The sequence below is a fragment of the Oratosquilla oratoria genome, chromosome 37 (genome assembly GCF_046742065.1).
Source record: "Oratosquilla oratoria isolate Oo_2021 chromosome 37, ASM4674206v1, whole genome shotgun sequence".
NCBI lineage: Eukaryota > Metazoa > Arthropoda > Malacostraca > Stomatopoda > Squillidae > Oratosquilla > Oratosquilla oratoria.
In genome coordinates this window covers 30,559,203-30,570,995 of record NC_134813.1, presented here as the reverse complement: position 1 = coordinate 30,570,995, position 11,793 = coordinate 30,559,203, and the positions used below count along the sequence as shown (strand labels likewise).

Here is an 11,793-nt window from a genome sequence, read left to right as displayed (position 1 = left end):
TTCACCATGGTCTTGGATCACGTGTTGGACTCGTGATTGACAGCTACTACCCTCCCGGATGAGACCTCAGAGCTCATGAATGACCGATCTATAGGTAATGCTGTGACCTGAAACACACACACCCAACTCCCCGCCTACGAGAGCTGGAGTAACGGCTCGCAGCGCAGCGATACTGAAGTTATTTCAGCCCTGGGCGGGATCTGAGCCCTGGGCGGGATTTGAACTTGGACCGCTGGGTTAGCAGTTGCGAACGATACCACTGCGTCGTCGAGCCGTGTGTGAGTGTGCGTATATATAAATATATGAATGAATATATATGAACACACACATATATATACATACATTTTATATATATACATTATATATATATATATATATATATATGTATATATATATGTATATATATATGTATATATATATATATATGTATACATATACATATATATATGTATATTATATATATATATATATCTATATTATATATATATATTATATTATATATATATATATATATATAATATATATATATATACATTTATGTATATCAATGGAGATGACATATGCGCAAGCGAGTTCGCAGGAAATGAAGTTAGATGCAGACCAGACACGTCGCTCCTAAGCAAGCCTGTCCCTTCGACGATTAGGGTTCTTCATCCTGCGGGTCCTCCTCCAGTCAAGGACAACCTAAGGCGAGGCGTAGAACTTGGACAGACAGGCCAACAGTTGACATCAAGTTTTGGTCGTCTTCGTACAAAGATAAATTATTTCGAAAATATTAATATTCTTCTCTGTGCAGAAGGTGACATGGGAGAGGATGACACGGGGTCTTGTAGGTAAAGGAGGCGAAGGAAATGTGTACATGTGTACGTCGAACACGTATGTGCACACACGTACACACATGGGGGCAATAGGCTTGTTATCAAGTACGTCCGTAGTTCAGCTTGAAGCCTCCTCCTATCTTCCTCCCCCCCTTCACCACTCTCCCTTCACCTCCTCCTTTCTCCCCTTCCCCTCCTCCCTCCTCCTTCCTCCTCTTCCCTTCTTCTCATTATTTTCTTCTATCCTACTTTACGTGCGAATTTTTCAATTTTTACTTTTTGTAATTCCTTTTTTCACCTTGGATTTTTAATTCTTCATGATGTCTGTTGTGTAAGACTGACTTACTGACTCTCTGAATCAAAGGCTACGTCACATTGTAACGGTCGTAACGGTCATAACGGTCATGTTACGGCCAGTGGCCTTGCAGTCCAGCTATATGAATGTATTACATAATAGATACAACCCAAATCATAATACAGTATATCATTCACATGCGTGTGTGTGTGTATGTATTAAAGTAGTTGTAGCATAATGTACAAGATAAGAGCTATGCCCGTGAGGTCCCGTTCCTGTTCCCATCGTGTGTGTGTGTGTGTGTATATTCACCTCGGATCTGCTGCAGTCTCTGTCGAGACAGCCAGACACCACCCTACGGCAGTGAGCTCAGAGCTCCTTATTAGCCGATCTCTGGGCAGGTCTGAGACCACTCACACACCACACACCGGGACAGCAAGGTCACAACTCCTTGACTAACGTCCCGTACCTACTCGCTGCTAGGTGAACAGGGGCTACACGTGAAAGGAGACAAACCCAACTTATCTCCGCCCGGCCGGGGAATCGAACCCCGGTTCTCTGGCTTGTGAGGCCAGTGCTTTACCAATCCGCCACCGAGCCGTGGTGTGTGTGTGTGTGTGTGTGTGTGTGTGTGTGTGTGTGTGTGTGTGTGTGTGTGTGTGTGCGTGTGTGTAAAAAATCTTTGCTCCCGAATTTGACCCTACAAAGACATAATCTACTTTTCGTCTGACGAATTCGTTAAATAAAGATGAGTTTATTGATATAGAATCGTGATATCGATTGATGGCAGTGATTGGGGCTTGTGGCACTCACTGGGTGCCAGTCTCCGAGAGTGCCAATCACAAGGAAGTGCCCAATCAAGGCCACAACAGAAACCCATCTCTAGGTTTGGCCACGTACACATGTGCACATATCTAAATGCACACGCACACATACGCACACGGGGCAAAGGAGAGTTAAATGCAATTAGGCGTCCTGTTAGATGGACGTCAGTAGGAATCATCTCCCTGCTCCCCTTTTGTTCATATCTTCACCTTGAGGTTCAGCCCCAACGGGTTGGCTTTCGGTCAAACGGTGACTACTTTTCCCTCTCCTTACACTTACACAACACGGACCACAGTCGAAAGTTTCTTGCCAGAGAGATCCGTGGGAAGGACTCAGGACCGTTGCCGGGGACTGTGGGGCTGCGGAATGCAATACAGCTAACCTCAATGTACATACATACACACACACACACATATTATATATATATATATATATATATATATATATATATATAGTATATATATATATATATATATATATATATATATATATATATATGTATATGTATGTACGTATACTAAGGGCTTTTTCTTCCTTACAAGGGAGGTAGCCAAAGTTAAGGTAATGATTATCATAATCATTATATGTACACGCATACACACAAATACTCATACATACACGCAAGCGCACACGTTAAAATAAATACACAAACACACACGCAAACACACACACACACACACACAAACAAACTGGTAGGTGTCTGTATGCGTTAAGTCACAAGATTAACCAGAGATCAGGACATATATAAGCTCTGAGCTCTCATCTGGGAGGGTAATAACGTCGATCATCAGACGAACACGTGATCCGTGACTATGGTGGAATACAATATGCAAACAAGCTCTTACTTACATTTTTTTTTTTTTTTTTTTTTAAGATTAGTTTTGCTGTGTGCCTCCGGTCCTTAAGGAAATTTGTTGTTATGGTTGATATTACCGTGCAACGTTTCATAAACAAACTATTAGACTGTTCCTAGATTCTAAGTAGTTTCTAGGTTTCAGAATCCCGAAAGCGAATAATGTCAATTATCATGAAAATCCTTTTAATACATTTTCTTTTCTTTTTTATCCATTGTATGGATTTAAGACAATTATTAAGAAAACTCTAAGGATCCCCGGTTCGATTCTAGGCCTCTGTACTTGTTTGTACAGTGTCACAGGTCTGTCACTGCTCCCTCCCTCCTTCCTTCCCTCCTTCCCTCTCTCCTTCCCTTCCTCCCTCCTTCGCTCTCTCCCTCTCTTCCTTCCCTCCCTCTCTCCTTCCTTCCCTCCCTCCCCTCCTTCCCTCTCTCCTTCCTTCCCTCCCTCACCTCCTTCCCTCTCTCCTTCCTTCCCTCCTTCCCTCTCTCCTTCCCTTCCTCCCTCCTTCGCTCTCTCCCTCTCTTCCTTCCCTCCCTCTCTCCTTCCTTCCCTCCCTCCCCTCCTTCCCTCTCTCCTTCCTTCCCTCCTTCCCTCTCTCCTTCCCTTCCTCCCTCCTTCTCTCTCGCCCTCCCTTCCTTCCCTCCCTCTCTCCTTGTTTCCCTCCCTCCCCTCCTTCCCTCTCTCCTTCCCTTCCTCCCTCCTTCCCTCTCTCCCTCCCTCCTTCTCTCTCTCCCTCCCTCCTTCCCTCCCTCTCTCCTTCCTTCCCTCCTCCTCTCCCTCTCTCCTTCCTTCCCTCCCTCCTTCCCTCTCTCCTTCACTTCCTCCCTCACTTCTTCCCCTCTTCTTCTTTCGTCGCAGTCCTGAGGTTTGACTAAAAGGAGTGAAAGTCACAAATTGGGTTTTCAAAATGACATAAGAGTTTCATTTCTTCTCGTTTATAGAAAATTTCACAGCTTTAGTTTGTTATATGTTGATAAGCAGGAGCTCCCGCTGAGAGTATAATCCTCTCTTCAAATTATGAAGAGCATGCAGCATATCATTTGCATACACACACATATTTGTACATATATATATATATATATATATATATATATATATATATATATATATATATATATATATATATATATATACACATTCCACTCACATTCACCCCTCCCTCTTATTCGTGGCTCCTCCTGGATGACAGGTCATCCCTGCATCTCGCCCACTGCCCTGGATCAGAAGAAATGTAGCAAGACACAACATATCTACAGCAAGGCCGCTTCATTTAATCGGCGACCTCCTCTCTCCGTCCCCTCATTCAGACAAAGAGAAGACGGGAAGAAATCCCATCGGGCTGCGTCAAAACATCATTCACACACACTCCCTCACACACACACTCCCTCACACACCCATCCCCCACCCACTCCCTTTCATGCATCACAGCATCATCCATACGCAACCATTCTCCACTCACCCCTATCTTCTGTCTTCTCCCTTTTTTCCTCAACAGACATTCCTCTCTTCGCCAATGCCCCTTTTACCCCATCCATTCATCTCATCCCAAAGTTTTTTTCACCGATTCTTGCGCGCCTTTAAAGAACGACATTCATTTGACGGGAGAAATCAAACACACGGAAGACTAGTGTGGCTGTGAGATGAGTCATCGATTCCCAAGGGAAAAATATGAGTCTCATGTAGGTTATGTATTCATTGATGGGATACAGTGAACACCCTCACGCCTCTCCTAAGGGCCTCATGAACTCCTCCTTCAGGGTAACGCCCCCCCCTCCGGGATCGCATCCCCCCCAGTTTTGGAATCACTGGATGAGATGAAGAGTCCTAAAGGGAGAAGATCATCATCGCTTGTTGCGCTCTGGAAGGGTCGTTTGAGAGTCCGCAGAATCTTCACTCCTCCTTCGGACGGTGAAGGGGAAGTAGGTCTCCTGGTAGTCCGGGATCTTGGAGGAACTCGACGAAGGCGTGTGGTCCATCAGGACATCGATCTGGAGCTCGCTCCTGCTCTTCTTGGCCTTGGTCAGCAGGTCGATCTCCGAGGCGATCTCGAGTCCGAGGTCTATACTCTGCCTCAGGCTGATCCTCCGGTACATGAGTTCGCTGTTCTCGCTCGAGAAGGCGCTTTGGAGTTCGGCGAGCGTCCGGCACCGCGTCTCAGGCACCCACTTGAGGGTGACGAAGATGAGGAGGAAGTTGAAGAAGGCGTAGATGAAGAGGGAGCTGGCCATGCCAATGTCCTTCTCCATCGAAGGGTACGTGATGGTTATGATGAAGAACGTCAAGTAATGGCCCACCATACAGATCGCACACCCGATGGATCTGACGGCCGTCGGAAGAAGTTCTCCCACGAGGAGCCAGGGTACCGTTCCGACGCCACAGCTGTAAGAGACGACGAAGGACATGATGCACACGATAATGAGCCACCTAGGAGCCGTCGGGGAGATGAGAATGGCGCCCATGACGCTGAGGGATGCTGCACAGATCACCCCGGACCCGACGAGGAGAGGTCTGCGACCTACACTGTCGATGATAAGCGCGGAGATGACGGAGAAGACAAGGTTGACAAGACCCACCAAGATCGTGCACGTGAAGGGATCCAGCTTGACCTGGGCTTCCCGGAAGAGGAAGACCGTGTACTGGAACATGATGGGCTGGCCTCCCATCTCCTTCAGCACGAAGATGACGTAGACCAGGAGAACGGGCTTGTAGTTGCTGGAAACCGTCAGCTGGATGACCTGAAAGACAACAGGAAGTTTGTATGTCGGGCGTGATAGCCAGCTCTTTTATACTTGGGGACAATATCATTCCGAAGAGATGGAACCGTTGAAGTTGTAAAACAGACACTTAAGAAAGGTACTACAAAAGAAAGGTCAACAGAAATCAGATGTGGTCAGAATATCTTTAGGTGTTCCTTGAACTGGCTACGAAGTCACTTGGTTTTCGCCGAACTCGTTACGAACTTACTTGGTCTTCCCCAAACTCGCTACGAACTCACTTGGTCATCCCCGAACTCGCTACGAATTCACTTTGTCCCTCCCGAACTTGGTACGAAGTCACTTTCTCCTTCCTGAACTCGCTACGAACTCAGTTGGTCTTCCCCAAACTCGCTAAGAACTCACTTGGTCTTCCCCGAACTCTCTACGAACTCACTTGGTCTTCCCCAAACTCGCTACGAACTCACTTGGTCCTCCCCGAACTCGCTACGAACTCACTTGGTCTTCCCCAAACTCGCTACAAATTCATTTTGTCTTTCCCGAACTTGCTACGAACTCATTTAGTCTTCCCCAAACTCGCTACGAACTCACTTGGTCTTCCCCAAACTCGCTACGAAGTCACTTGGTCTTCCCTAAACACGCCACGAACCCACTTAGTCCTCCCCAAACTCGCTAAGAACTCACTTGGTCTTCCCCGAACTCTCTACGAACTCACTTGGTCTTCCCCAAACTCGCTACGAACTCACTTGGTCCTCCCCGAACTCGCTACGAACTCACTTGGTCTTCCCCGAACTCGCTACAAATTCATTTTGTCCTTCCCGAACTTGCTACGAACTCACTTAGTCTTCCCCAAACTCGCTACGAACTCACTTGGTCTTCCCCGAACTCGCTACAAATTCATTTTGTCCTTCCCGAACTTGCTACGAACTCACTTAGTCTTCCCCAAACTCGCTACGAACTCACTTGGTCTTCCCCAAACTCGCTACGAAGTCACTTGATCTTCCCCAAACTCGCCACGAACCCACTTGGTCCTCCCCGAATCGCTACGAACTCACTTGGTCTTCCCCGAACTCGCTACGAAGTGACTTGGTCTTCCCCGCATCGCTACGAACTCACTTGGTCTTCCCCGAACTCGCTACGAACTCACTTGGTCCATGACTGACTGGGAGGGTTGCTCGGTGTACGCCCTTCGGATGCTGTCGAGCTCCTCCAAAACTCTTCCCTCTGGACCTCGAAGCATCTGGAGGTCATGGTGAGCTTTGTGTTCTTTGCCCTTCTTCATGGACCAATAGGGCGACTGAAAAGGGAAATCAAGACACTTCTTGGTGATGCAGTTGAAATGATCAGTCGCGTGTAAGTGTCATGTCAGGTAAATATAACCATTTACTTTATATTCTTAATAAGTTTTGACTTTGTCAGGATGTATTTTGAAAAAAAAAATGAACAGGGATGTGGGTATTTGTGTGTGATCTGTGTTAAGGTTTCGACAATGAAGCCTCTCCTAAAGATGTCGAGGTCTTGATGATGTGATCCATCGGGATATACATAAAAAAAAAATCAACATCAAACGATTTTATTTGTCGGGGGTCATTGTATTCTCAGACTCCAGTTGGTCTGCAGTTTAGTCGCCCCTCAACAAAAGAAAAATCATTCTGAAGTCAACCTGAATAAAATCTACAATACAGTGGTTCTCAAAATGAGGTTCATAGATCCCTAGTGGGCCACAGATGGCCACAAAACGAAAACTAGTGCTGATCAGTAGATGTTGAAAAGTGGTTACCAGGAGGTCAAGAAACAGAAGTCCATAAGTATAGGATACATAAGAACATAGGCCAAGATCTCTTGCTCACAGGTATACTCCCGTGTTGAAGACAGTAACACGTTCCCTTCCCAGAGCCTTTCACGTCCTTACCTCGGGAACAAAGAGGAGGAGGAGGAAGAGGATGCAGGGTGGGACGGCACAAAGCGCCGTGGTCGTGTGCCAAGGGAGCGCCCGTGCCATGACGTAGAGGTGGACGACCCCCATCGCGTGCATCGTCTCCGGGAAAGACGCCAGGAGTCCCCTCACGTCCGCAGAGACCAGCTCAGAGGTCAGAGGCTGGATGAGCGTGTTGATGGCCATGGCAGTGGCACCGAGGGCCGCGCGGACGAGGTAGATGATGGGCTTGGAGGGCAGGAAGGCCAGAAGGAGCCAGAGGAAGGCGCTGGCGGGAAGGCACAAGGTCAGGACGCGGCACGGACCGAAGACTTCGGCCAAAACGCCGGCGAAGAGTGGGAAGATGATCGAGATGAGGCTGGGGATCGTTGCTGGAAGGAGAATTCCAATGAGAGATTGTGCAATGGGGCGTCAAAATAATATATGTATATATGTATATATATATATATATATACATATATAATATAAATATATATATATACATATTTATAATATATATATACATATATATATAATATATATATATATACATATATATATATATATATATATATATATATATATATATATATATATATATATATATATTACATACACCTTAATTTAAGGTCTCTATGATTTAATGACAAACTGAGATTAGCAAGAATAACATATGTAATGTCTGCTACTGCGCCTCGGAGGTCAATCCTTTCCCTATATATATATAATCTGTCTGCCGCCAGGCGATTTTATTCACCACCTGCAAACCGAGAGTCGCATGGGCCAAAAGGTCACACAACCACGGGTAAGCTATTATGGACCTTATGTAAGGACGGGATAAGATCGTTATTTGTGATTTCGAGTGCCTGCTGCATGTCCTTCCTATGGCAGAGGCATCAATTCTCCCTGACCTGAATAAAATATCTCAAGTCCGTCACTGGGTTGATGGGGTTGACATGCGAAGGAGCCATTCCATCCTATCAACTCCTCCCACGGGCGCCAGACTAAATCAACAGAGCTGGGCGCGTTCCTCGCTGCATTCCTAGGTGCGTTCCGCACACTGCACCTGCACCTATATTGCTTTAATCGTTTGGGAGCGCTAACCGGGGCAAAACTAAAGCGTAACGCATCTAAGAACGCACCTAGGAACGCGCCCAGTTCTGTAAATAAAATATAGAAACATCTACCTTGTAAGGAAAGGACTAACTGAAAAAAGGAAAGAAAAAATAGAACATGAGAACATAGGAATGAAGGAGACTGCAAGAGGCCCTAAGGCCTACACTAGGCAGTTCCATGTCCCCTACCACCTGTCATTCTTACTAAGTCTATTCCATTCGTTAACCCCTCTTTCTAGTAAACCAGTTCTTGCTCACTTCCTTCTTAAACCTTAGTTACTAAGGCTGCAATTCCTTTGGAAGGTTGTCAAGAAGACGAATAAAATCAGCTGGCGGCAGCCATGACAAGAGGAAACGTACCACCCGGCAAGTAAGGGAGGGGGGGAGTTCAGGGTCTTTGGGCTCCTGTCTGAGTGGCCAAATAACACCGCCATTCACCAAAGATCGGCCGTCTCAATAGAGGCCCTGTCTGTCTGTCTGTCTGTCTGTCTGTCTGTCTGTCTGTCTGTCTGTCTGTTCGTCTGGATCTATCTATCCGTCCGCCCGTCCATCCACGTGTCTGTTTCTGTCTGTCTGTCTGTCTGTCTGTTTCCATATGTTTATGTCTGTCTGTCTGTATGTCTGTCTGTCTGACTGTCCGTCTGGATCTATCTATCCGTCCGCCCGTCCATCTACGTGTCTGTTTCGGTCTGTATTTCTGTTTCCATATGTTTATGTCTGTCTATATGTCTGTCTGTCTGTCCGTCTGGATCTATCTATCCGTCCGCCCGTCCATCCACGTGTTTGTTTCTGTCTGTCTGTCTGTCTTTCTGTTTCTGTATGTTTATGTCTGTCTCTCTGGCTGGCTGCCCATGTGTCTGCTTCTGTCTGTTTGGCTATGTGTCTACCTGTCTGTCTGTTTCTGTATGTTCATGTCTGTTCCTGTCTGTCTGTCTGTAACCGTCCCTCCGTCTGCCTGTCCCTGCTTGTCTGTCTATCTGTATCTGTATACTTTTGACCGTCCGTATCTATTAGTCTGTTTGTCTGTCTCTCTGTCTGTCTTCACCTGTTCGTCCTTAATCTCTCTGTCTGTTTGTCTTCCTGTCTTCTCTTTACTCACTCTCACACAAATATATGGCTGAATAAATAGACAGGTCTGTTTTTATGTACCAAGGGTTTTTCCACCTTATAAGAGAGGTAGCCTGGTCAGAGGCACGTACTTACTCCCACCCATTCCACTCCCATCCACTACTCCTTTCCCCTCTCTTTCTGTCTGTCTTCCTCTCTTCTCTTTACACTTTTTCACATAAACAAATGAATGAAGAAATAAATGAATTAAAACAATTAAGTAAATAAAGAACACATAGACGATGTAGCACCCTAAATATGTTCTATTCTAGTTTATACAAGACTCAGTTTGAAGGATCATAAAATAAATAAATAGATGAATAAATGAATAAATGAAATAAAACAGAACAAATGAATAAATAAATAGGTAGAATCATTGTAGATGACGTCACCTTAAGGGTAGATGACGTCACCTTAACAGGGGTAGATGACGTCACCTTAAGGGTAGATGACGTCACCTTAACAGGGGTAGATGACGTCACCTTAACAAGGGTAGATGACGTCACCATATCAAAGGTAGATGACGTCACACTATCATGTAAGACACCAGGATATCTCCGGAAATATCCCTCTAGTCTATTTATATACCACAAATTAATAAAATTGTCTTTGGCCTTTGGCATAAGACGAATGACAATAAATAAATAAAGAATATATAGACTAAGTAGTATCCTAAATATGTTCTATTCTAGTTTACACAAGACTCAGTTTGAGGGAACCAAAATATAAATAAATAGATAAATGCAATAAAACAGAATAAAAATGAATAAATTGAAAAAAAAATAATTGAAGATGACGTCACCTTTAACAAGGGTAGATGACGTCACCATATCAAGGGTAGATGACGTCACGCTATCAAGTAAGACACCAGGACCAGAAACTATCCCTCTAGTCCGGTCATACACTACAAATGAATAAAATCGTCTTTGGCGTTTGGCAGAAGATGAATGCAAATAGATAAGTAGATTAAAAAACACATAGACTAAGTAGCACCCTAAATATGTTCTATTCTAGTTTATACAAAACTCAGTTTGAGCGAACGAAGTGCTGATGAGGGTCGGGTTATGTCGCCGTGGTTGTCCTCACCTAGCCATTCAATATCCTCCTCGTGAATACCAGTCGTCGTCTCGTTGGCGATGCTGTGCAGCATCACTGGCCAGGCCAGCGTGTTGCCCACGGTGATCACGGTACCGGACACAACCGCTGCGCAGGCGACCTGGGCGTATAAAGAGAGAGAGAGAGAGAGAGAGAGAGAGAGAGAGAGAGAGAGAGAGAGAGAGAGAGAGAGAGAGAGAGAGAGAGAGAGAGAGAGAGAGAGAAGACGAGTAAATATTGTAGCCGCATCAAATATTTGCAGTATCTAATGTTGCGTGTGATAAAGTAAAAATGGAAAATAAACATATAAATAGATCAATAAATAAGTAAAAAATAAACAAATAAGCAAATAAACAAACGAATAGATTATTGAATAAATAAACAGAATAATAGATATATAAAATAATAATAAAAATCACTGTCGGAGGCTCTCCTCTCAAAGTTTGACACCTTCTGGTATCTTCTTGCTTTGCATGACTGTGTCCCTCTGGAGCCTTGGTTTCGACCTCACCCCCTTCAGAGTGAACCAGGGGGTCCATTCCAATGGCCACAGGTCACTGCTATCTGCCCTGGCAATCGTAGCACACTGGGCAAAGGTGGTGGTTCCAGTTAAGCGCCTCTTGCCGTAATCTTGAATCGCCTCTTTGGCAACATTGGAGAACAACATTGAGGCCAAGATAGACTGGGCAGTGTTGTGTACATCATCATCATCATCATCATCATCATCATCATCTCTATCACCATAACCATCTTCATCATCATCACCATCATCATCATCTCTATCACCATCACCATCTTCATCAACATCACCGTCATCATCACCACCACCATCAACATTATCATTTTCATCACCATCTTTATCAACATCACCACCACCACCATCATCATCTTCATCAACATCTTCACCATCTTCATCAACATCACCAACGCCATCATCACCAACTCCGTCAACCTTATCACCATTTTCATCATTACCACCACCACCACCATGATCAACATCATCCCATCATCATCATCATCATCATCATCATCATCATCATCATCACCATCAA

The 11,793-nt window shown here is 45.0% G+C and overlaps 1 protein-coding gene across 1 annotated transcript in view; it reads right to left on the bottom strand.

The window, feature by feature from the left end:
- Positions 1–4,416: 4,416 nt before the first annotated feature.
- LOC143019621 (facilitated trehalose transporter Tret1-like) overlaps positions 4,417–11,793 on the bottom strand; it is an 18,170-nt gene continuing 10,793 nt past the window's right edge. The window contains exons 3-6 of the mRNA XM_076175425.1: positions 10,733–10,862; positions 7,422–7,816; positions 6,657–6,806; positions 4,417–5,530 (exon numbers count right to left, since the gene is read on the bottom strand). Coding sequence (XP_076031540.1) covers positions 4,637–5,530; positions 6,657–6,806; positions 7,422–7,816; positions 10,733–10,862 — 1,569 coding nt within the window. The 3' untranslated portion in view covers positions 4,417–4,636. The remainder of the gene's footprint in view (positions 5,531–6,656; positions 6,807–7,421; positions 7,817–10,732; positions 10,863–11,793) is intronic.